A 26,868-nucleotide genomic window follows, 5' to 3' on the forward strand; every position below is an offset into this window, starting at 1 on the left:
CTGGGCAGTTGTCATTGAGACATGCTGCATGAGCTGCCTTAGTCGCAGGAATGACATTTGCCCTCTTGAAACAGGCAGGGACGGTGACCTGCTGCAGGGAGAGATTGAAGATGTCTGAGAAGACCTCTGCCAATTGCACTGCGCATGCTCAGAGTGCACGGCCTGGTACCCCATTGCTTTCCTTGGATTCACACAAAGGAAAACTGATCTGACCTATGATGCAGTGACTATTGGGATAGGTGCGTCAAGAATAGGTGTTACCTCTGCCGAAATTCTGCTCAAAGTGAGCATAGAAGGCGTTGAGATGATCTGGAGGAATGTGTAATCATCTGCTATCTTGCACTATCTCTTTTTAAAACCTGTGATTGTCATTCAGTCCTTGCCATAGTCACCAGGTGTCTGGTTTGGATCGGTATTGTTCCTTGGCTGTCTTAATGGCTCTGCGGAGATCATACTTGGATTCCTCATATTTTAGTGCGTCTCCTGATGTGAAGTCCTCACATCTGATTTTTAGCAGGTTCTGTGCGTCCTGATTCATCCTGAATTTCCTGTTGGGGAATATCCGGATTGACTTCCTTTTAACTTGTTAAAGTTGTTATGACATGGCTTAGAAATAATACCTAACCTCCTTGTTTCTGGTTCACTACCACAGAGTTGGCTTATTTAATCACTGAGACCAGAGATGTACCTAAATTTTTCATTTTCATAATTTCAATTACAAATAAAAAATTCTTTGAAACCTGGTACAGTGCCTTAATGGAGCTTGTAATCATTCCACATCTTTTGGTCCGAAAATGTAAAGTGAGATGTTTATAAGCGATTTGGAAAGTGTTGAAATGTCTCATGAAAGTTAAGATATCTAATGTAATTGTCCAAGGAATTCTGTAGTTTTATGCAGATAAAATTCAATGTGTATTTGAACCACCGAAAGGAGAAAAAAAGGCAGTCAGGAGCAATACTGTTCTTGTTTAAGAAGCTGTCATGCAACTAACAGTTAGGCCTGTAACTCATTCCTTCACACTTCATCTTGTTTGCAAATATTTGGCAATAGAATAGACCACATGGCTGCCTAAATTTTACTTCAAGTCCTAATTTCTACTTTGTAGCCATACCTACCAGGTAGGAAGTTGCATTTGATGTCTCAATCTTATTTAATGTCAGTAATGATGGATGGATATCTGCAATCATGTAAGTGGACACTTTGAGCATAAAAGTTTACGTTTGTGGAGGATTTTTGTTTTGGTTTTGCTTGAAGGTGAAGATAGTTTCTAGCTTAACTTCTGACTTAAGTAATCCTGTTCTTGTAGTTTGACCTTCCAAATAGGCCAGATCTTGCACCAGTCAAACAGTTAGGATGTCAAGCCCCATTGTAGAGGCATGCGTACATTATTTAGCATATAAGACATTGTTGTGATAGAAAAGGATTGTGAGCTTCAGTGTTTTGGATGAAATGGTAATTTGAGGATCTAGAAGCCTTTTTGAGTGAACAGCAAAGGATACATGTTGCTATTCAGAGAGCACAGGAGTTCTTCAGGGCACTGTTCAATGTTTATTACTCAACTGATTTTTTTTTTAAACAGTTGCTCATCTCATTGTCTGCCTTATTCCTGTTTCTGTGACCTTGCCAAATGTCAATTAACAGCTGCAAATTTATTATCTGTCAACCAAATCATGAAAAGAGCTTTTTAAGTGCTGATACTTTTATCTATGTAAATGATTCTACTTAAACTTTAGTTACTTCTACCGTAAATGAGGATACGTTGTTGAATATGGCTGACGTTCAGTTGATATTTGGCCAGTCTGATTTGATGAGGTTTCCTCAAATTGCTTGGATATTTATTTTAGGTGTTCTCTAATTCCTTTGCTTTCAGACTGATATTCAGCACACACAAAATGTATAGAGCTTCTTTATCAATCTTTTCTGTGTTGCTTTTCGGCCATTCTCTGATCACCTGTCTCAAGTTCTATCCAAACACCTTACCTGAATTTATTTCTGTTGTAATTTGGAGAATAAACCCTGAAATCTAGAATGATGCAATGAAAATCAGAATTTTGTTCAGGCAATGTCGAAATGTAGACTGCAAACATGAGTTTAGTTGCCATTATCTAACTAAAACTTCAGGCAGATTGTTTTGTTTGTTTGTTTGTTTTTTCCATTCCTGTGTGCATTGATTTCATTTGGTTTGCTTCTGTTGCTCGAGTTATCTCGGCATGGAGGGATTAAGCATAAAATTGGTCCACTTAGGGCAACCCTGATCCATCCCTTCTGGAGGAACCTTTACTCGCGCTCTGCGCACACATAATTGAAGAATAAACAAAGAAGGACACTTAAATCCTAAATGCTGAAGAAATACTGTACTGGGATGGATTTAGATGTTCCAGTCTTCCTAAAACTAGGCCAATTCGAGTAGTAGCTGAGTAGGAAACCGTTAAAGATGAATTAAAACAGTGGCTTCCCCGTTGGAGTAATAAGAGCTTGTGACTGTGTGGTAAAGTGGAAATGTTTTTATGTTCAACGAGTTGAACTTTGTTAACTTGCTGTCTTATTTACCAGGTCATATAAACAGGTCATCGCAGGGAAGTTGTCCTTAAAATCAATTCCTTTTGAAGGATGGGTTCTAATAAGAGGTGAGTACCCTGAATCCACTTCCTTGTAAGTTTTTGCAGGCAATGTATTATTGTGCTTGAATAGTGAAAGTTGCTTATGACATTTAAGGTTAAAGAACATTAATGTACAATTGGTGGGAATGAACCCTTGAAATCCCTAATTTTCAGTGTCCATTTTACATGTATTCCAGTTCCCAATGCATTCTGCAATATTTGAATTTGATTAAACATAAATGTGTTTTAGTTGAGTTAGGTTTTGAAGTTTCTGTCATTGATCTTGATATCATACAGCATTAAATTGATGTTTTGTAGTGGGTGAAGTGCAAATAACCATGAATATTGTTTAAACAGGCTTTTATACAACTAGTAGTCATATTGTGAGGTCGTGATGATGGTCACTAGCAGCTTTTTTTTTGTTACAAATAAAATGTTTGCACTATTCAAAATCTTTTCTCATCTTTCTCCATTTTAAACTTTATCAATCCACGTTTACATTGGCTATTTCCCATGCAAGTGTATTAACGCACACCGGGTATTTTGTTTTTTTTTAATCTTTTTAATTTCTTGGCATATATTGGGAAATCCCTAAATTGTAAGCAATCCTGCTTCCTAAATTTTAGGTTTCTTTGTAAATGCATAAGTGCTGCAATAACATTTGAAAAAAAGTTCTAAATACAAACAGAACAGGGTCATCATCTATCAAAAGCATCAAAAGTTTGAGGACAGGCATTATCTATCATCTAGTTAATTAGTGGCCTTGGGTCAGTGTTATGAAACCTTAGTCCTGATGGGTCATCATGAAATAAGAAAGGATTCAATGGATGAGAAGGGCCATTGGTAGTAAACTCAGACCTTCCAGAGTATCTACTTGTGTTTATTTGCTGGAGAATGTTAGCTGACACCTAAAACTATGATACTACAGATATTGGCAATTGGAAATAAAATAAATTACAGGAAAAAAACTGTTTAGTAGCGTTTGTGGAGGGATATGTATGTAGACATTTGTTTTTGTCACAACACCCTCTCTTTTCAGAGTAAGTAGAACTGAACGGAATGGCAGGTATGGATCTGATCAGATCAAGGACCGAGTGGAATTTCGAGAGCGGAGAGATCGGAGCTCAAGAGGCACGGATCGGGATTATGATTACAGAAGTTCCAGTGATGATCGCCGTAATCGTCGACATCAAGATCATCGAAACTCTGAGAGTTCTGAAGTTGGTGTAAGTGAATATTCACTGGAATTTAATACTTAGTGCCCAGCCTATTATTATTGGTGAAGTTGTCTGCAATGTCTGTAGGAAGAATCAGTTAACATTAAAACTGGCCACGGTTTGTCCCACTAACTTCTATGTTCCTTGTTCGTTCTTATGTCACTTGCTGCAGCTCCACCTTATTTCCTGCAAACTTGAACATGAAGTCTTACCTAGGTCATTACAATAAATGATAAAGTGCTAATACACCAGACATTATTGGGAACACTATCTGATGCACTCTGTTAGTTCTCTTTCTTTCTTCCTGCCTTGTTCTCTCACTTTCAGTTAAGTACCAATATCCATCAAAAAATTGCTTTCAGTGTGTGAACTTTTGCTATTAATTATATGTGGAGCTTCTAGTAAAGGGAGTTTGTCTAGAAATTCATATAGCTGCTCTCTTGTCTCTAGTGCTGTTAACCCTCAAAGCATTTAATTTGATTAAGCCACACATCCTTATTTTATCTTTATCTGCCACTTTTCCAAGTGTCAGTCATTCTTCAAAAGATGGCGTGATAGCGTGCAAGTTGTGCAGTCTTATTAACCTGGTAAAATTGATTTTTCTTGGTGAATTGTATGTTCCTATTTTTTTAAAAATAATTTCAATAGATGTGGAAATTCTAGCAGCATTTTACTCACTCTTCCCATCGTCCTTGGAATTAAGCAGCTTGCTTGGGCTATTCCAGGGGTTAGTTAAAATCATCTACTTTGCTGTGGGTATGGACTCTCATGCAGGACAGACCAGATAAGGGAGGCAGATTTCCTTCTCCAAAGAACATTAATGAACTAGCTGGGCTTTTAAGATTGATTGCTTGCTTGATTGATTAATGTTGTTTATCATAGTCACAGAGATGAGCTTTAATTTCCAGAATTATTTATTTAATTCAAATTCCGCTAGCTACATTGGCCTGGGTTTCTAATTACTGATCTTGCACTGTCGCCATTACATCATTTTCCTGTCTACAACGAGGCACTGTGCATTGTTGCAATGATTGCGCATGACGAATCTTGACTACATTACCAATGTGCCTATGATGCAGTCATCCAATAATAATTGATAAGTGACAGTTGTCATAACTACCTAGATGCATAGTATTTTCCCAAGTGGTGTGATGTTGTGCCATGGCTTCCTGATAAATCTGGAATTATATTTAGAAGCTAATTGTGGCTTTTGATCTTGAGTTATCATAGTAGGTAGTTTTTGTATACAATTACACCGACAGTCTAGACTTTCTCCTGTTGACTTTGTCATGTGTCACTCATTCAGCCATATATTGTGAAATATTAGCACAATTAAGATAGAGAAGAATGGGGACAATGTCTCTAGCACATTGAACTTAAATTGCTGATTTTTGCAATATTTGTTCACTGCTTGTTTGTCATATTGTACAATGGGTTATGCTTAAGAAAGCACATCTTATTACATGATTGTATCATGCAGATTTGTAAGGAACATACATCTACCTCCACAGTAGAAGAATGTAACTCTGCACTGCATATTCTGATTTACTGAAAATGTTAGCGATGTTCTGTAAGTTTAAAGCTTGAACGATGCAAAAGTGGATTGGGATAGGATCTGACTGGAGACAGGATTGATTGAACGACAAAGCTGGTGGTGCAAAAACAAGGGGAGTACGGCTCTTGATCTCCTGCATGCAAATGTGTTAAAAAGGTCCATTTCGGAATAAAACAATTAAAGTATGTCACATAATGTGTTGACTGTTGTGCTGCACGCTGCCTAACTTGGTTTCTTCATGCAGTCCATCTATCATGGTATCTACTTGAGTATCCAAAGTTGGATGTGTTCTGCTTGATGTAAGTCTTTGCTTTTGTACCCTGTCAGCAATCAGTTGAGTACTTCTCTACATTTTAGAAAAGGAGAATGCAGAAAGCCAATTTTTGTCTCCCTCATAATTTTTGGTTTACAGCAAGGTTGACAAGTAGCTTTACCATCAAAATCTTTAACAACAGTGGTAAAAGTTAAAACTCACTAAATATGATTGCATGTTAGCCAGTTTCTCGATAACCCATCTCATTATGTAATAGACCATTCAGTAATAGACTTCCTCATGAACAAAGTTTCAATATATAGAAAACTTGCATCTGTACTTTTACAAAAATAATTGTGTACTAATCTTCAGTGCCTATTGAAAGAATGAGAAACTTACCCTCTGCAAAGTGTCCTTTCAGTCAGCCTCTGGGAAGTGAGGGTTGGTAATCTGATAATCATGTCCTCTTTTATCGGGAAGGTATGTAATTTGTGTTCAGCAATGGTCAGGTAAGGCTGACAAAATAAATCTATATTCACTTACTTAGTAGTGTGTATTTGATTTCCCAGTATGTTTCGTCTGTTATAAATGGAAACAGAAAAACTTGGGAATAATCAGCAGTCGGGCAGCATCTAGAATGGGAAACAGCAAATGTTTCAGATCAATTAATCTTTTTCTTAATTTTTATATTTCCAGCATTCTCAATAGTTTGCTTTTGAATGCTTTGTTAGTCTCTTGTCTGTCGAAATGATTGTCACTGTTGTTCTGAGATTTTCTTTAGCTCTGTTATGCTCAAGTTCTTCCAAATTTTCATTTTAGAGATATCAAGAAAGAAGAAGCAGCGATCGATCAGATGGTGGTTACCATTCAGATGGTGACTATAGGGATCCAGATCGAAATGACTTGAATAACGAAAAAGAAAGCAAGACTATTATGCTCAGAGGACTGCCCTCATCTACAACAGAGGATGATGTATGTTATTTTCTCCAGTGTTATACTTGAATAATGATGCTCCTTCAAAAGAAAAGGCAATAGGAAAAACAAATTAGGTTGTCAACTGAATTAAACAGTTTTTTTTTAAAAAAAGCAAGGGAAATGATGTGGTAGCTTTTAGAGTCATAGATATGTACAGCACAGAAATAGACCCTTCAGTCCAACTCGTCCGTGGCGACCAGATATCCTAACCTAATCTAGTCCCATTTGCCAGCATTTGACCCATATCCCTTCAAACCCTTCCTATTCCTATTTGAAGGCCCCCAATGAATTTCAAATAGGATGTAGGAACAAAAATAGGCCATTTGACCCATTCACATTTTTCATTGTCAATGCGAACATGGTTGATCTGATCGATTCTCAACTCCATTTTGTTTTGACTCCCCCATAATCCCCAATTCTTGAAACCTGTCCAGATTCCTTTCAAATGCTGTAATTGCACTAGCCTTCACCACTTCCTCTAGCAACTCATTCTATACACGCACTTCCCTCTGTGAAGAAGTTGCCTCTTCAGTCCCTTTTTACATCTTTTTTCCCCCCTTGCCCAAACTCATGCGCTCTAGTTCTGGACTCCTCCAACCCAGGGAAAAGACCTTGTCTATTTATCATTTCCTTGCCCCTCATGATTTTATAAACCTCTATAAGGTCAGCCTTCCAACACTCCAGGGAAAACAGCTCCAGCTTATTCAGCCTCTCCCTATAGCTCAAATCCTTCAACCCAGGCAACATGCTTGTAAATCTTTTCTGAACCCTTTCAAGTTGCAAGAATTGGGGATTATGGGGGAGGAAAAACAAAATGGAGTTGAGAATCGATCAGATCAGCCATGTTCGCATTGACATTGTACAATGTGAATGGGTCAAATGGCCTACTTTTTGTTCCTACATCCTATTTGAAATTCATTGGGGGCCTTCTAATAAAAAGGATTCTTGCTCTTTCTGATTATTTGGGGTCTTCTGGTACAATGGTAGTGTCCCTGTTTCTATGCCAGAAGGCCTGGGTTCAAGACCAACCTGTCCCAGAGATATCATAACATATTCAAACAAATTGAATAAAATTGTTTTCAGATTTGAGATTGGAATTCCTTGGAAATCCAGGAGGTTCTGGATGTAGGTTTGCCCTCTGAGCTGGAAGGCTCATTTCCTTCCATGAACCTTCCAGGTCAGGGAGCAAACCTACATCCAGAACCTCACCCTGAGCTACAAATCTTCTCAAAACTCGCTAATCCAGTAGGTTTAACTGCTATCCTTTTACAAACAAATATGTGCTAAACAGATATGAGTCAGCCAGCATTTATCCTGCAACCAATATCACTAAATACACATACTCCTCAATGTACAATGGGAAGTACTTCACTGGCACTTAAATATTTTGCAAAATCTACTCAACACTTTGAGTATTAGAAAGCTCTGTGGATTTGGATTCAGATTATCATAAATTTGAGATCTCACGTTTTTGCACATAGACCAGTGTTATCTCAGCTCGTGGTTTTGGATAAGTTGCAATCAGTTATGACTGTTAGGTGGGGATGGTTTTTTGGCTGCAAGGAAACGTTTAAAAAAATGTTAAAATGAAGCATGAGATTTGCATAAGGGAATTTTGGTGCCACTTAACATGGTCAGAAATGGAAAAGATATATGACTGCTCAAATTGCCATCTTGTTTATTGAGGTTTGCTGTAATTTATCAGTACAAAAATGTTCAGTGTTGTTTGCTTTAAAGCAAAATCATAAAATTTTAACTGCTTTAAAATAGAGCACTAGAATTGTTTTTTACTTTTTCCTACGTAAATTTATCATTGAACTGATAATGTAACCTGCACATTATAAGAACTATTATGTATCCACTTTCCCTTGGTGCAGTCATTCTGTAACTTATTTTGATTAAGTTCAGGTGCTTCTGCTGAGCCTTGTTTAACATTGCAGTTCATACATTGACTTCCAGCATTTGCGTTGACTCAGAATTTCCATTTACTTTCTAGATTCGAACAGTTTTAGAGCCTTATGATGGAGTTCAGCCAAGAGATGTGCGACTAATGAGGAGCAAAATGTCAGGTGAGATTTCTGTTCCTGCTCCAGGCTTTTCCCCTCCCTCCCACAAAGCAAAAAAAAAATTTGGTTACCCAGTGGCTGAGAGTTCAGAATTAGAATACAAGAATTTGCCATGGCTGAGGAACATGAAGCGTAAAATTAATAGTTTTGTTGAGAACAAGTTGTAACTTCCATTTTAATTATGCAGTGACAACATAGTCAGTGTACCTTTCTCCTTTTTATAAGTTACAATGGCTTACAGTCCAAGATTTAAAAGAGATTCCAACATTAAAGGGAGTTGGAAGTTGCCTTTCCCAAAGTATTATTTCCTATTTTTTCTTGCAGTTTTATTTTTCTGCATTTCTTTACCCTTTTAATATTATACACTTGACTCCACTGCACTCCTTTTAATGCTATGCACAGGGGTGGTGGTTGTGATGGTGGTAACAGCTGAAGTAACTCTCAGAAAATAAAATGCCAATGAATACTGAGTTGCAGGTGGGTACCACATTCAGAAGTTGTTGTTTTCTAGGGTTATTTGCACATGGTCCGCATGAAGGATGCTTTTTTTTCCTTGCAACTTTTTTCATTCTTTTTGTAGAAGTATTGTCACTCCCAGGCCGTGAACTTTGCACTGTTCAATTCCTTGCCATGGCAAAGAAAAGGAAAAAAAAAATGAGATCACAGAATCACTGCTTCACAAAATTGTAAATGGAGACGCTTTTGAAGCAGGAAGGTGACTTGAGAGATTCATCTGAGAATGGCTGCTTTAAAACCCATTGACTAACACAATCCCGTCTATATCTGAATGCTGTCTCTAGGTCAAAGCCGTGGTTTCGCCTTCGTGGAGTTTAATCACTTGCAGGACGCAACAAGATGGATGGAAGCCAATCAGGTTGCTTCATCACAAGTCTAGATTTCTTGGAGACAAAAAATAAAAAGGATCAAATTGTCTGTATTGAAAACTGATGTAATGAGACACAGGGGCTTTTCTCCAAAACAAGAGAATTTGTCTTTCTGTATAAATTGCGAGCCCCTTAGGACTGATTGCAAGTACAGCCTTTTTATAAATAAGTAGAAAGCACAGCTAAAACATTCACATACAGGGCAGCAAAGTTAGTGCTGAACATAGGAGAATAGGCTGTAAATTAAGTCTAAATTTATAGTTGGCTTTCTGTGGATACATACAAAGCTATGTTGTTCACATTGAAGAACTTGGTCATTTGGTTCAATGTGACCTTATTTTTGGAATTAGACTAACGTAATGCCCAAAGTTGCATTTAGTTAGACTTCCATCAGCTGAGAATAGGCCAGTTTTTCCACATGGTTAAAGTCAAAGCAAAAATGTCACATGACAAAATGCGTAGGTGAATGAGTCAAATATGAAAAGGGTGGTGGGATATTTGTTGAGAGTAATAGAATTGTATCGTGTTTTTAGCTTTCCATGTTGTTTTCCATTGAAGAGATCAGGAAGTCGAGTGAGCTGATTTGGGCATTTCGTTCTCTGGACCCATTTGGTGAAAGGTTTGCTGCTACAGACCTGATTTGATTCACCTTTCAACTTAGAATTTGGATTTCCCTGGTTATAAGTTTGACTGGTGTATGAACACTGAACAATAAACACAAGCTTCTATCCTTATATGAGGTGTTAATACACCAATTGGCCACAATACCTCACTCAAACAGTTCCTATCACCTTCCTGGTGAAGGATCAGTTGAATTAAAACAATTTTCCTTGAAAGCCACATATGCTACTTTGAATTTGGTTGCTTCTAAATTACTTTGTGTTTTGTACTTTATACAGAACAATGACAGTATCAAAGGCATTTTTTATTAAAATACAAGTTAACTTTTATCACACACTCAAGGTCATGAGCAGCCTAAAAATATATAAATATGAAGCAAGTTACTGCTGAGCATTAGAAGATCAGGAACAAGCTTTAGTTGTAAGTGATGAAAAATCAGTTATTTCAGAGCCTACACCTATTTCTGTTCTGCTCAAAATGCCCATGGTAACACTGTGTGTTGGAGACAGCTGAGGGATCTGCTTCCAGGCCTCCCTCACCTGCTTTGAAATCTACTGCTGTGGCTTGCAGTAGATCAGTTTTTGAAGGACTTGAAAATTATTCAACTGCAATGAATATTATTTTAAGGAGTATCCTCATGAGACTGATAACAAACACTGCTCTTTCACATCTATGACTTGATTTAATTCTGGCCAAATATGTTTTGGGTGAAAGACTTCTCCAGCACCTGTAAGAATCTTGATGTAAGTCTGATTCATGTTTTAAATAGGCATGAGATCACATAAGCAAATTTTCATGATTTGGGAGTGGTTGTGGGGGTACTTTTGATAGACATTTTTAAAAAGCATTTTACAGTCGGAGGTATGGCATTGAGATTAAGACACAGTATACAGATTAATTTTTTTAAAGATATTTAGCCAATATCTAACTGTTGTGATGGAGGGGAATGTTTAAAAAACACCGAGTAGCTAGATTAGCACCATTTGCCATTGTTAGATATGTTGCATCATATTATGCAGTGTTCCAGGCAGAATATAAATTGTGCATTGTAGTAATGTGCATGATAGAGCAGACTGGTTTATTGCTAATCTGAAAATTGATTCTATATGATGCCAAATGTGGTGGTAACATAGTGCTTTGATTTCATTCTATCTTGCCTGTTGGGTTTCATCATGTCATCAGACTTTTGACAGCTGCTGTGTTCATGTTGTGTGGTGTTGCTGAGGATCAGTTTTCAAGTGGCTTTTCCTGGTTGAAGCACAAAGTATATATTGATTTGTGTTTTTTTTTTGAGAATACTGTCTGGATTGTCACCAAAATGATAGAGGAAAGCATGCTGTTCAATAGGATGTTGCTATTTTAATGGTTGTGCAACATCTTTGCCAATTAGGTTGTGTATCTGTTATATGCGTGCACAACGTTTTCACACTTCGTTTAATCTCATTATATTTCTTTCTTAGTTGAAATTGGTCGCCTACAATTCATTTCAAAGAATGGATGGGATGTGCAGAGAAGCACTAACGGCAAGCTAATTTACTGCTCTTTGAGTTGGCAGTGATGTAATCCACAACAGTGGAGGATCAACCATTGCCCAGACTTTGTGGCAAACATCCTAGAGATAGTTTTATATTGTCAAACATGTTGAGACAGCTTGCGTGTTTTCCTCAAAATGATTAAAGTCAATAGAAAGAGAATTGATCTGGGGTGAAAAAGTAGTATGTTCACAACTTTGCCTCAGTCTTTTTTTATTGTTCTTATTAAAAGGAATAGAAATATTACACCATAACTTGAATGAGGTGTGGGGAAATAATATTAGGACCTCATCTAAAATTTGGGAGGCGGTGTAACTTTCCACACATTTAATTTAAAATATGTTTTATCGTAAAATCAGTTTTTCCTCAAAAAATATTTTCTTAGTGCAAATTGAGCCAATGATTTCTTATGACTCTACAGAGTAAAATATTTATAAAATACTATAATCAGTATTCAGAGTATCCATAATCCAAACTGCTCTCATTATGTTATACAATTTATATTATGCCTGGAATATTGCATAGCATACATAAAACAATTGTCTCCCAGAACCAAGTTTCTTGTGTTTAAAGGAACACAATACTAAATCTATGAAACTACTGTTGACATTAATGAGTTCAGAATTTACAATTTGATTTCATGTAGCTTTGTATTGTCAGGCCCCCTGTTTGACCAACTGAAAATAGCAAACAGTTTTGAGAAAATCTAGGTGTCACGTTTGAATTGAGAATTGGAAAGCACAAGATTTTTAAAAACACTAACAATGCAGTTTTCACTTTGTTGCATTGGTCTGGTTTATGGATAATATCTGTTAGGTTCTTGGATTACACTGGATTATCTGGTAGGACTAACTCAGCAGTGGCTGATGAAGAGTACTTGCTGTTCCTGACTTTGAATAAATGACTTGGACAGATTCTGAGAGTGCATTGTAAACTAAATCTGTTGATCACAACTTGTGTTTTAATATGAAATTTGCCAAACCCTTTGGCGCATCTAATTTGAAATGATTCTGTGCTTGTGGTGTTCCTACCCAGTAACAATGGCTTTCAGTAGTAGCAACAAACTTTCACTAAATGAAGGGTGTGTTTTCCTTTGTTATACCGCCAAAATCAAACATGCAAACTCCGCTTTTGTGTTTCATACTGAATTTGTTAGCTTGAAAGTACTGCTGGCTTTCAAAAATAAGGTGCCTGTTGAACCCTGAGAAGGTACAATAGGGATTGCTAGTAAATTAGGATTAAGTACTTGGGTCAGATCAATATAGTAACGCATTTGTCACCGAAGACTTTGCAGCATCATCACAATGCAACTTAAAATTTGTTCAATTTAGACAAAGGGGTCAGAAAATCTCAATTAAGGATATTCGATAATGCAGCAGATTCTGCTACAGTTAGCACTCGATATGTTGTAAAAGGAAGAAAATAGTTTTTTATTTTGTTAAAGCAAAGCATGATTTAAAATAGTTTTCTTCATAACTTAAAAACATAAGGTTTTTTTCTGCAAGCATTAACACAATAGGTGTGTCTCACTCCAGATTGCTTATGGTAATGCTCTTCTTACTGGACCTTTTGTGACTTGGCCTGCTTCCATCTTTTTGAAGACTAATAAGGATGGGCTAAGTGTAGGTAACCTAGTCCCCTGAGCTCCCTTTCTTATATGAACATAAATGAACGTGTGCATTCATGCACTAATTTGGGAGGAATAACTCTCTTCCTACACGTGTGCACTGCCATGGGAATATTGATACTTTGTCTTGAAACAGTACTAAATGACTCTTTATTTTTTACAGAAACATCTGACCATACAAGGGAAGTATGTTACCATGCACTACAGCAATCCACGACCAAAGGCCTATGAGGATTGGCTTTGTGGCAAGGTACTTTGATTATACACAAGCAGAGTCTACGTAGGTTTAGTGTGCGAGCAGTTTATCTGAATTCTTTTGAAATATGAATGGATTAGTGCATTCCATGGTATTTTGGAGGATGGGTGATATGTCTACAAGATTATTTTTTTGAATATTTTTAAATTAAATAATAGCTTTTAGTGAATTATAGATCTGTGAAATTGAATGCTGTCTTTTTGCTACATTAGAGCCAATAATTGTTTCACTGTCTAATTTCAGTAAGTATTTGCAGTTGTCTGTAAGTGAAAACTATGGAGAAGTTGTCAATTTGTGATGAAATCAAAATCACTTAAAATTAATTTTTTTAATTAGCTAGAAGTTTAAGTTGTCACTAATATTCATTGTATATTTTGTATATGGAGTGTAGTTTTAGGCTTATACACTTACTAGTTTGAAATTACTTTTTGACTTTGTGTATAAATCAATTTCTGATATTGATAAATTTTATGAACTTACAAATACAGTGCGGCATATATAACTTCAAGAGGAGAGAAAAGTGTTTCAAATGTGGGGCATCAAAATCTGGTAAGTAGGTATGAACTGATATGAGCTGCAGTGTTTATTCAGGAGATTTTTATTCAGTACTCCGCCATTGTGCCATCTGCGTAGTTCACTGCCAAGTTTTGAGTTTTAATTCTATTTAAAGGAACTCAACAACTTAATTTTAGCTGTCTACAGTCGCCTTCTTGACGTACAGACCTTTTTAAAATTATCACCTGTTCGTTTACATGCCATTATAACAGAAAATTTGAGAAAAAGCATATAACTAAGAAGCTGCTAACTAGTCAGCTACATATTAGTAGCTGGAAAAAATAATAAAATTACAGAATTTTCTGCAACAGTTAAAGAAACCAAAAATATTACAGTATCGATTTCAAAAATGTTGGTCTTGCTTGACTGACCTCATTGAATTCTTCGAAGAGGGTGTACAAATGTTAGACATGGAAATGTACTAGATCTAATACATTTAGATTTCTAAAAGTAGTTGGATAAAGTATCCCATGAATGAATGAGGCATGAGTTTGCAAATTCAGGGGACAAGTGGTAGAATAGCTGACTGAAAATTAGAAAGCAGGGCTGTAATAGATAGGAAATGGTGTTTTCCCCAAAGAGATTGCTGGGACTACAATTGTTCACAATTTATATAAATGGTTTGCACTTTTAAATCAAAAATGTCTCTAAATTCAAGTAACGCTAAATTGGGATGGATAATTGGATCTGAAGAGAATTGCATCAAGTTACAAGAAGACATCAGAAAACTAATTGAATAGGCCTGTACTTGCCAAATGTATTTTTTTAAAAATCTAGATATTTTAGAAATTTAACATTTTTACAAGTTTACAAAAATAAACAAAACTCAAGTACAAACATTGATATACAATTAAATCTTAAATATATAATAACCAAAATTTAACAAAAGAAAAATACCGAGAAAAATAAAACTCAACTAACTACTAATCTAACCTACAACTAACCAGAGTGTATATTTAAGTCTCTTACATTATTCAGATAAGAGAAAGAGAGAAAAAAAAAACAACAGATAACATAGAAATTAGGTAGTGATATACATGCTCGGAATGTGTTAACATCAAATGTAACAAAATCCGTATTCGTGTGGGATTCCTCTCCCAAGGGGCCCCAGACCAGTCAGGTTTGTAATCTTAGTTAAATAAAAGCCCTTGTTAGAATAGCCGAAATATCTGTATTCATATAATTCAAGAAGGGCTGCCATATTTTATAAAATAATTCAGTCTTTCGGTGCACCATATTTGTAAGGAAGTCAAGGGGAATACATTCCATAATTAATCTGTGCCAATTTGAAAGTCCAGAGGGGCCCTCAGCCATCCAGTTTACCAAAATATTTTTCCTTGCACAGAAAGAGAGAATAGAAAATGTTCAATGTTCTATGTTCTAAAATAGTCTCTTCCCGTGCATATCCAGGGAGGGTAAGTTCGAAAAGCCCAAAAGGAGGGATACAGGGTCCACTTTAATTTCCGTTCCTAAAATTTCTGTCCGGGCACTTGCTACTTTAGTCCAGTATCTACGGATCTTATGACCGGTCCATAGGCAATGTACAAGAGTGCCCACCTCTATTTTACATTTGGGACACATTGGAGATGCCCCTGCCTTAAATTTTGCCAATCGATCCGGTGCTATATGGGCCCTATGAAGTACCTTCAGCTGGATAGCCTGAGTTCTGTTACAGATGGTGATTCTTCTGGCGTTTTTCCCAAATGCCATTCCATGTTTCTATAGAGATTTCTAGTCCCAATTCCTGATCCCATGTTTTAAGCAGATTGTCCATATCTCCGATACTTCATCATGTAGTAAATGATAAGTGGTACTGATGGAGGATACCCCCCCATTAGTCGTAGTACTCTACATTCTCTGTCTGATTTATAAAGACTATCTAATAAGGTAGTCTTCTTCTGTATATAATCTCGAATTTGGAAGTATCGATAGAGGTCTCCATTAGGTAATCCGAATTTCTGACGCAGCTGTTCAAAAGACATCAGGACCCTATCTTTAAATAGGTCCCCTAGACATGAGATACTCCTGGATCTCCAGAGTTTAAAAGTGGCTTCTGTAAGCCCCCATTGGAATCCCCATGCTCTCACTATCGCCGCATAGGGGGATGTTTTATGTGAGTTGCCTTCCTTTTGCCGTATTATATTCCAAGCTTTAATTTCATTTAATATTATAGGGTTTTTACAGTAATCCGTAATGATTTTCCTCTTGTCTGAAAATGAAAGGTTAATAAGTGGGCATTTTACTTGAGAAGCCTCTTTGTCCAGCCAGATTGATTGTAGATCAGACAAGACCCAATCAACTATGTAACTTAATAACTTCCCAGATTTAAGTCCAATCCTCCCCTTACCTGTGGAAGCTGTAGCTTCTTCAGCTTAATGAGGGGCCGTCTATGATTCCAGATAAAGGAGCCCAACCAGCCATATAATTTACGTAGTGCCAGCCTCGGCAGCATCACCGAAAGCATCCTCATAGGGTATAGGAGACGGGGCAGGACATTAATTTTAATTAGTGCTATTCTACCCAGCCAGGAAATTGGAAGGTCTCCCCATCGCTGGAGGTCCTGCCTTATCCTTTCCAGTAAATGCACAAAGTTAGCCTTGTATAACTGACCAAATACTGGGGTAATAAAAATGCCTAAATATAAGAAACCCTCCAGGGACCAACGAAAGGGGAAATGGGATCCATCCATTAAGTGGGGTATCATAGCAAGGCCACCCATTGGCATAGCCTCCGATTTTGAGAAATTAATTTTATAGCCTGAGAATGCGCTAAATGCATTAATAACTTGGATTAAGCGAGGTACAGACATCAGAGGATTACTGAGGAATAGAAGAACATCATCTGCAAACAGGGTAATTTTATGTTTACCTGTACCAATCCTCGGGGCCGTTATATTAGGATCAGCCCGTATAGCTTCTGCTAGTGGCTCAATTATTAGCGTTAATAACAATGGCGAGAGTGGACATCCCTGACAGCAGCCCCTACCCACACTGAAGCTATCCGAACCTAATCCATTGGTAACTACAACTGCTTTGGGATCACTATACAATGTTGAGACCCATTTAGTAAACACCTTTCCAACGCCAAACCTTTCCAATGTGTAAAACAAATATGACCATTCAACCCTATCAAATGCTTTTTCCGCATCTAATGAAACTACTACTCTTGGTATCTTTCCCTGATGACAGGCTTGAATCATATTCAAAACCCTTCTAATATTATTGGATGACCTACAGCCCTTAATAAACCCCGTCTGATCCTTCTTTATGATATGTGGCAGTACCCTTTCTAATCTCAATGCTAACGTTTTAGAAAGGATTTTAAAATCTACATTTAGCAAGGATATTGATCTGTATGACGTACAATCTTCTGGATCCTTTTCTTTTTTAAGGATAAGAGATATTTGCCTCTTTCAGTGAAGGCGGGAGACAGCCCTGACTATATGTATAGTTATACATGTCCATAAGTGGACCAGCCAATATTTCTGTAAATTCTTTATAGAATTCAGCTTGAAAACCATCTGGGCCAGGTGCCTTACCGCTCTGAAGTTGCCTGATTGCATCAAGTATTTCTTGGACTGTTAAGGGAGCATTTAAGACTGATACCTGTTCCGGAATTAGGCCCGGAAAGGTCAAATTTTAAAAAAATGATTGCATCCTCCTAGTCCTGTCTTCACAATCCTGCGATTTTATATAAATCAGAATAAAATTTTCTAAAGATTGCGTTAATCTTTTTATGATCATGAGTCAAAATACCAGTACTTTCCTTGATAGAAGTGATAGTTTGAGGGGCCTTTTTTATCTTTGCAAGAAATGCTAAGTATCTACCCGGTTTGTCGCCAAATTCATATAACCTTTGTTTTGCAAATAATATTTCCCGCTTAGCCGTTTGGGTAAGCGTAGTGTTTAGAGCTGTCCTAAGGGCCGTAATCCTTTACAATTTAATAATAGTAGGTCTATCAGCATATGCAGTTTCAGCTGCTTTTTAGCGAGCTTTGAGCAGACGCTGTTGTTCTCCCTTTAATTTTTTCTGGGTCACTGAGTAGGAGATGATCAAACCTCGTGCATAAGCTTTGATGGTCTCCCACATCATTGATGGGTTGTTAGCCGTACCTAAATTAATTTCTACAAAAGTTTTAAATTCTTGAGAGAAGTACTTTTCAAATTTACTGTCTTTCATTAGGAAGGGGACCATTTGCCAATGCCGAGGGAATGTCCCATTATTCCTCGCCTTGGTTTCCATATATACAGCAGCATGGTCGGAAATTACTATACTACCTATTTTACAGGATGATATGGAATTTTAAAAAATCGAGGGGGCAAAAAACATATCAATTCTGGTATGGTGTTTATGTGAATTGGAGTAAAAAGAAAAATCTTTGCCCTGTGGATGAAGACATCTCCATACACCACCTAATCCTAATTCTTTGTTCAAATCCACCAATTGTCTAGATCTGGGAGATACTCCTGCAGTACTCTTGGGAATCCTATCTCTTTCCGGATCCATAATACAATTAAAGTCTCCCCCTATAATTGTATGATGGGCACCAAGAGCCATCAATTTTGAGAAGGCTTCCGTTATAAATTTAAAGGGGTGTGCCGGGGGGCAGTACAAATGAAAAATCCCATATTCTTCTCCATTTCTAAGGGCTTTAATCAGAATATATCGTCCAGATTCGTCTTTTATCTGATTTAGGATTTTGAAAGGGAAACTCTTCCGAATAAGAATAACAACTCTCCTACATTTTGAGCTAAAAGAAGGAAAAAAGGCCTGATCAAATCCACCCTGTCGTAATTTCAAGTGTACTTTATCCAACAGATGTGTCTCCTGTAGGAGAGCTATATCAACTTTCTTAAGATATGATAATATTTTCTTCCTTTTGACTGGCGAATTACACCCCTTGATATTCCAGGTGCACCACTTAACCGACTGATCAACCATAATCATCCGGGCAAATCTGAGACCCCTTGGGAGGGGAAACCCTATCCAAAACATCCCGAGCATATAAAATTCACAAAAATAAAGGCTCTCTAATACACTCAACAGTATAATAAAAAAACTATTTCTCTCGATTATCGAGGTCGTCAATATGATTCTCTAAGGTCCAGACTCGCTGTTAGAGAGTCCGGACCTGATCCACGGCCGATTTGCGCTGTAGTTTCGGAGGTCGTGGCCTTTAGCTCTGCCCCTCCGACTTGGCACTCGATTTCTTTCATGTCTTGGTCGTGCTTTTGCAGCGCGGCCGAGAGTGAGTCCCATCGACTTCGGGATTCTTCAATAAAAGCGTCGATCTTCGCATAGAGTTTAGAGATCATTTCCACAAGGCTTGCCACTGTAGGTAAGTCCCCCGGGGCGGCTGTGGACGCCTCTGCTACAGCTGGAGAGGGTGGGGAGGGGTTCCTGCTTGCTGAGAGCTGCGGGCTCCCTTCCCTTTAGTCATTTTTGCTGAAGCTTAAATTATTTAAATTCAGCACTGAGCAACTAATTAAAATAAACAGTTATTTTAAATGATTTGGTGAGTGTGGTGGGGGTGGGTGACCAATTTGCCCAAGTCTTGGGAGGAGCACTGTAGACTCAGACTTGCTGGGTCGCCACCATCTTGGATCCCCCCCAAATGTATTTTCATGGGAGACAGTGAGGACTGCACATGCCTTACCTTAGAGTTGAGAGTGAGGTGCTGGAAAAGCACAGCAGGTTAGGCAGCATCTAAGGAGTAGGAGAATTGACGTTTCATCAGGAATGAGACTTAAAATCTATCTTAATGCAGATATGTCTGAAGTCTGTGATTTTGAAAAGAAAAGTGTGTCTTTACCTGTTGCAGTCAATTCTGCAGTTTTATTATTTTTCCAACTACCTATGTGTAGCTGACTGGTCTGCAGCTTCTTGGTTATATGCTTTTTCTCCAATTTAAACAGTAGAAAATTCAAAAGGGATTGAGGGGTCCAAGTATAAGAATGCACTGATCACTGAAAGTTGTGACAACCGCTCAATAAGGCTATTACTAAGACAAACTAAACACTTGGGATTATTAATAGAGGAATGGAATTGGAAAGCGAAAAAGTTATACTTCATCTGGGTCAAATTTGGTAATGTACAATTGAAGTTGTTTTTGCTGTAATTCAGGCTATCCTATCAGAAATGTGACATGGAGACACTGGAGAGGGTGCAAAAAAAAGTTTTTTTTTTAACTAAGTATACCAGACCCAGAAAAGATGAATGAGCTACCTCTCAATGAAGGCTGAGGGGGTAAATTTTAATTAGTTGTTTTAAACTTTTGAATAATTGTTTGCTTATTATATGGAGGTGCCCAGTTAGAGCGGATCAATATATATTAATAGCCTACTTGGCAATTCTTGCATGTGCACAATTTCCACCCTTCATCCATGGTCAAGAATGCTTCTTTTCAGCTTCCGGGTTATTGAATGCTCGTATTGCACATCCTAGTGCTGAAATCCTATCAGTGACTTCATTATGATAGTGATTTTAAGAAAACTTCACCGAGGGTGTGGTGGTTATCTGAATTTGCTGTGGTGGAGGCATACACCCTGAATACATTTAAGTATTTAGATGAGGGGGTCAGTTGGAATAATGGCGTTGAGGTTAAACATTACCTGTGAGCAGGGACGTATGGATTATTTCTAATTCCAATCGTCCAAGTCAACTTGCAAGGAACAACAACAGTTTTGTTTCATAAAACGCTATCTTTTTATTGGAATAGTTTCCAGTTACTGTTTTAAAAAGATCACTGATCTCATTTTATTATGAAACTTAGTACCTGTTTTTGTTTACCCAGAGTCTGAACAGGATCAGCACCCTGCATCAGTTGATGTTCAGCAGTCACTTGATTACTACAGCGACAGTAAGTTAAAATTATTTTCTAAGCATTTGCTGCCTGCTTGCTTATGTTTTATTCAAAGAAATTTGTTACACTGTATTTTGTAATGCCTTTTAGTTGCAGAATATTTGGCAGTCCATTGAATTTAGTTTTTCAAACATCTTGCAATAATGACTCAATTGGGTGGTCAATGAGAAGATCACAGTTTACATTTAAAACCTTGGAATTGTATTCCAAAGCTTTTAAATCTTAAATTTTAGTTTTTTCCCTCCCTTCCGTAATCCTAATCTTTATTGATGCCGATTTGTTTCTTATCCATCTTACAACACCTTTTTGTAGTGTTCCCAGTTAATGACAAGCTATAATGGTGAGAAAGTCAAAGCCACTGACTTAAACAGTGCCCTTTTTTATTTTTAAAGTTGTGCAAAGTAAGTGTCTTGAGTGTCCAATATGACAGATGGCCTGCTTAATCTGAAGTAGAGAAAGGCTGCCAGGCCTCTTGGATATGCTCCATCTGCATTTCGAGCACAAGCATGTAAAGCAAACAAAAGTAACTTTTTTTTTCTGTATATTTTTGCAATAATGCAACCGCTGAGAGTGTGGAAGTGACAGGTGGAGCTTTGACAGACTTCAGAATGTGTCTATGCAAGGCTTTCTAATGGCATGCATTTTGTGTGCAGTGATGTCAATGCCAGTACATGTGCATACTGCCTTACCTTTATTTGAAATTCATTAGCTCTTCTGGCAGCTTGCACCAGTTCAGTTGTGGGGCTTAACCCTCAAAGTACTCCAATCAGAAAGAAGGACTCAGTCAGAAGGGTGAACATGGTTAACAAAGGCAGTCAGGTAGCGTACCTGAAAAAAAATAAGGCAAATAAATGGCGAAAATTAGCTGTAGTCCAGAGGATCGGCATATTTTTAAGATTCTGCTGCGATGGCTAAAAAGCTAATAAAAAGGAAGAAAATTGATACAGAAAGTAAATTGCCAAGAAATACAAGAAAAGAAACATCAAGAGCTCTGTGGGTATATAAAAAGCAAGTAGCTAAAATCAACATGGGAACCTTGAAAGATGAATAGGGGAAATTGATAACAAAACAGGGAATTGGTAGATAATCCAAACTGATAATTTGCAGTGGTCTTCACAGTGGAGAAAATTACAAACCATCCCAAAAGATAATTTGCATAATATTTGACAACAAATGGGACTGAAGGCACAAGTCAGTAGAACCAGTTGACCTACATTTAAGCAGTGGCTGCAGAGATGGTAAAGGCATTAGTCAAAATATTCTTGAACACTCAGGGTTTTGGGAGGGTTCCAGCAGATTGGAAAACCACCACTATACCACCGTTCAAGAACGAAATGAGACAGAAAGCAGGAACTATAACTTAGCTATAGAATCATACAGCACAGAAACAGGCCCTTTGGTCCAACTCGCCCATGCCGACTAGGCTTCCTAAACTGAACTAGCCCCATTTGTTAACATGTGGACCATTTCCTCTCTCATTTCCAGTAGGTATTTGGTAAGGTGCCACAAAAAGTGCACAAATATTAGTACTGTGTAATGCATTAGAATGGGTTGAGTATTGGTTAATACAGAAAATGGCTGGTCATGATTAATGGGTATTTTCAGTTGGGAAAATGTAACTGAGTGCCTCAGTCCTTGGTCCTCTATTATTTACTATCTATTGTACATTAATGACTTGGCAGAGTGTAATGTGTCTATATTTGCTGATAATGCCAAAATAGTTGGGGCATGTTGTATTAAGAACATAGTCTGTAAAGGGTTGTCGATGGATTGTGAGTCAGCAAAAACTTGAAAGATGGGATTTAATGTGCGGCAATGTGAAGTCATCCACTTGTAGTAAGAATCAAGGGCAGACTATACTTTAAATGCAAAGTAACTCCAAGGAAGTGCAGCATAAAGGTCTGTATTTGATCTTGTCCTTGAAACTCGGTGTTAGCATAAAAGTGTAGCAAATAATTAAGGCGGCAAATGAAATTTTAGTTTTATTGCACTGGAGTTGGAATTTAAAGTCTTGTCACAATAATTGGTTGTGAGGCTGTACCTAGAGTACAATAATGCAGTTTTAATCCCCATAGTTGGTGGTGAGCTGCTCCCTTGAACCGCTGCAGTCCTGGGTGTAGGAACACCTACAGATACTGTTAGGAAGATCAAGTGAACTCTTTTAATTTTAGTCTCTTAGGTTGGGCAGAAGTAGAGAGAATTAATTTTTATTTTTACTTGTTTAATACTCCATATTTCTTACCTAAGTTTTTTTTATTCTTTATTTCGCTATTTGTGAGGTAGATAGTCTCATGTGGCAGTTGATGTGATGAATCTTCCCAGGTTGTTTTTGTTTTTTTTTGGGTGCACTGTCTATACCTAATACACCCAAGTGTTTCCTGAGTAGTGTTATGGGATACAAAAAGACACACTTCCATTTCCTTGCATTCCCTCTGCCTCTGCCTCTCCCACCCACCTGTTGTGATTCATACAGCATAGAACATAGAAGAATACAGCGCAGTACAGGCCCTTTGGCCCTCGATGTTGCGCCGATCCAAGCCCACCTAATCTACACTAGCCCACTATCCTCCATATGCCTATCCAATGCCTGCTTAAATGCCCATAAAGAGGAAGATTCCACCACTGCTACTGGCAGGGCATTCCATGAACTCACGACTCGCTGAGTAAAGAACCTACCCCTAACATCTGTCCTATACCTACCACCCCTTAATTTAAAGCTATGCCCCCTCGTAATAGCTGACTCCATACGTGGAAAAAGGTTCTCACGGTTCACCTATTCGTTGATTAATTGGATTTATTAGGAAGCAGTGAAATATAGATATTAATAAATGTTGAAAGCAGACCTGGTGTTAATTGAACCATAAGTAACTGTAAACATGCTGAGATGGATGTAATTTACATGTATCTTTATTTCCCTTAAACAGCTGTCATTTTGAGAAACATTAGTTCCCACACATCGGTTGAGTCCATCTTAAGTGCCCTTTCGCCATACGCTGCATTATCTCTCTCCAACATTCGGCTGATTAAGGACAAACAAACGCAACTGAACAGGGGGTTTGCTTTTGTGCAGCTTGCTTCTATTGTGGTGAGTTTCATTGTTAAACATTTAAATTGATCTTTTAATGATAAAGCATATGGTTTTATGTTATCTAATATTATCATCTCCTGAAATTACTCATTGTACAGTTCCTTAAGCTGAGCAGGTGGTAGGCATCTGCTCTGAAACCTACAAATGTTGATCTGTAGTGAATTATATTTGAGACAAAATACCCCAGTGATCTATCTGTAGGGAAAATTGACTTCCATTAGCTGTATTTTGTTTGTCTATACTGAATTTTCTGTTACTCAGTTGAAGGAAGGCTCAAGTGAAGAATAATATGCTCCCAGATTGGCCCCATATGTGATATTATTAGATACCAAGAGCACTGACTACATATGACCATTTTCCATCTCCCATATCAACAGTCCCATGGCCTTGCTGAATAAAACTGCCTGCAACTTGATACCAGTTGATAGATCTATGCTTCAGGCCTATCCACACTCTAGGAGCTGAGCATAATTGATTTAACTGAGCATGGGCTTTTCCCATTACTCTTAAAAACAATACAATCTATGGTTCTTGAAGGTGAAAATCAACATACTACACTGTGAATCATTATATTTGAATAGAAGTTTTATTGCTTCACCAGTGCTGCTAATACTTGGAAAGAAACCATGCTGTCTGCATGTTTTGTATACTACTTAATTAAAAAAAGAGTTGTCCTTTTTTTTAAAAAGAAAAACCTAAATGGGCAACAAAAGGGAATAATTCAAAGTTTTTTTTTGTTCAGGCTAGCAATTGTCTGGTCACTAACAAATCATTACATTTATAGCTGTGTTTTGTGCTGAGTTGTAAAGACCTCTTTTTTTTTTTAAAATGCCGCTAATGTTTTCCAGAGTACTGTGGCAGTGTCTGGTACTCTTTTCATATTAATCTATTGCTCAGTCCTATTTTCTTATTTCATATTGCTGTGTGTTGTACCCGAATTTATCTGTTTTGAGATACGTTAAATAATTTCATGTCTGATTAATGATTACGGTATTTGATTTATGTGAAGTGTTTTGAGCTGTTGATTGAACCAAGTGCACACCTTCCTTCTGTGCAGAGGAATAGAAATTTTCATTTGATATATCTGTTTGGTGAATGACTTAGTATGACTTAGAATTAGCCAAATATTTTTTGGAGCAACTGGAGGAATCATAAATTATTTTAATTGAAGCACCATTTGCACATTGCTGCACACTAAAACCTGGTATGCATTTATGGCTATCAAGTGCTGTAACGAAGCCTGAAATAGGAGTGCACAACTTCAAAATCATGTCAAAATCTAAACCAGTAAGTCCACTAAAAGAAACTATGGATGAACTGGAATCTTGCCCATCAAACCTCATCTCCGCAAGCCATGGATATTGCATCTGATGACCCTCTCAAACAAAAGCATCTTTAGTGCAATTAAATTGACCACTCGCTGTCTTCCTCCCCTTCTGCAATTTACAGGAGGCGTCTCAGCTGCTTCAGATACTGCAGTCCTTGCAGCCACCTCTGAGCATTGATGGCAAAACTATTGGTGTTGATTTTGCAAAGAGTGCAAGGAAGTAAGTAACTGACCACTAAACCTAAACTGATCTTAGTTTTAAGGTTGGATCCAATACCACAAAATCACCATTTTTAAAAATTTCCACTAAATGTAATTTTTGTGTGACAACGTATCTACAAACTGTGTTCTGGACTAAGCTATCAGGTTGAGAATACAGAGACTGACTAAGAAAAGGTGCGTGAAACCAAACCTGCAGATCATCTCAACCCTGTGCCACATACTGGAATCAGATTCTGCATTTCAGCTGCAGGTCCAAGTGCTGGAAATGTCCAAGAGTAATAATTAGATGAATGAAAGCTTCTCCATTCTCTCCTCTTTTCCCCTTCCCTTCCCCTCCCCTCCACACCCCCAAAAAAATTCCTGCTCCTTTTGATCATTGCTTTGTGCTTTCCATTGACTTGTCTTTTCAAATTTCACTAGAAAATGCTGCATACAACCTTTTGTCCTGCCATTTCATGTACATCATATTGGAACATACGTTGTGCTTGCTTTAATAAAGAAAAATCTTCAGATAAAATGTACATTAGATAAGCACACAAGTTAAGTTTGTTCAGTTCTCGTTGCTGTCATTCAGCAATGCAGATGAGTCACTGATATATGCTAAAATTTAAGTTCTGGCAATTTACTGTGTTAAACACGTCTTTGCCATTCAGAAGCAGCATTATGTTTCAGCTGCAAAGTCACTTAGTTGTACAGTCAGAATTAGCGCAATTTGGTAAATGTCAACACTTCACACCGTTTTCAAACAGCAGCCTGGATTGTCCACTTTGAATCTGTTATGGGACCTAGCCTTGTTCAATACAGATTTTGGTCAAAATTAAACATGACAATGCAGTTTTAATGTTCACCTTTCATTGTTGCCCAGGGATCTCTTCCTTGGCGATGGAAATCGGGTCAATGCCATGACTGTTGCAAGTACCGCCATTGCTGCAGCTCAGTGGTCATCAAGCCAGGTAAAACCTTAAATCTAAAAGAATACAGTTAGAACAGTGATTCTTATTATATTGTCCTCAATTCAATTGCTAAGAGCTAATGTTAGAATTCATTAATATCTGGTGAATTGGGAGTGTTATATTCTTGCTATTGGCAATCATACCTTTAATAAAGAAAAATCTTCAGATAAAATGTACATTAGATAAGCACACACTTTTTAAGTTTGTTCTTTCTCCCATCTTTGGTCTACCTTGGAAATTCCATGTCACTGGTAAAGTGTTCTTGGTTCCTTGT

At 37.6% G+C, this 26,868-nt stretch overlaps 1 protein-coding gene across 4 annotated transcripts in view; it reads left to right on the forward strand.

Annotated features, from left to right (window-relative positions):
• The window catches only part of LOC140483628 (RNA-binding protein 5-like), a 56,830-nt gene that overhangs the window by 15,564 nt on the left and 14,398 nt on the right, over positions 1-26,868 (forward strand). For all 4 annotated transcript variants that reach the window (XM_072581925.1, XM_072581927.1, XM_072581924.1 and 1 more), the window contains exons 2-12: positions 2,555-2,628; positions 3,641-3,827; positions 6,446-6,598; positions 8,598-8,670; positions 9,468-9,541; positions 13,495-13,581; positions 14,076-14,136; positions 20,936-21,001; positions 23,929-24,089; positions 25,542-25,639; positions 26,507-26,594. In XM_072581925.1, the coding sequence (XP_072438026.1) occupies positions 2,612-2,628; positions 3,641-3,827; positions 6,446-6,598; positions 8,598-8,670; positions 9,468-9,541; positions 13,495-13,581; positions 14,076-14,136; positions 20,936-21,001; positions 23,929-24,089; positions 25,542-25,639; positions 26,507-26,594 (1,065 nt within the window). In that variant the 5' untranslated portion in view covers positions 2,555-2,611. The remainder of the gene's footprint in view (positions 1-2,554; positions 2,629-3,640; positions 3,828-6,445; positions 6,599-8,597; positions 8,671-9,467; positions 9,542-13,494; positions 13,582-14,075; positions 14,137-20,935; positions 21,002-23,928; positions 24,090-25,541; positions 25,640-26,506; positions 26,595-26,868) is intronic.

Source organism: Chiloscyllium punctatum, chromosome 12 (genome assembly GCF_047496795.1).
Source record: "Chiloscyllium punctatum isolate Juve2018m chromosome 12, sChiPun1.3, whole genome shotgun sequence".
Classification (NCBI taxonomy): Eukaryota; Metazoa; Chordata; class Chondrichthyes; order Orectolobiformes; family Hemiscylliidae; genus Chiloscyllium; species Chiloscyllium punctatum.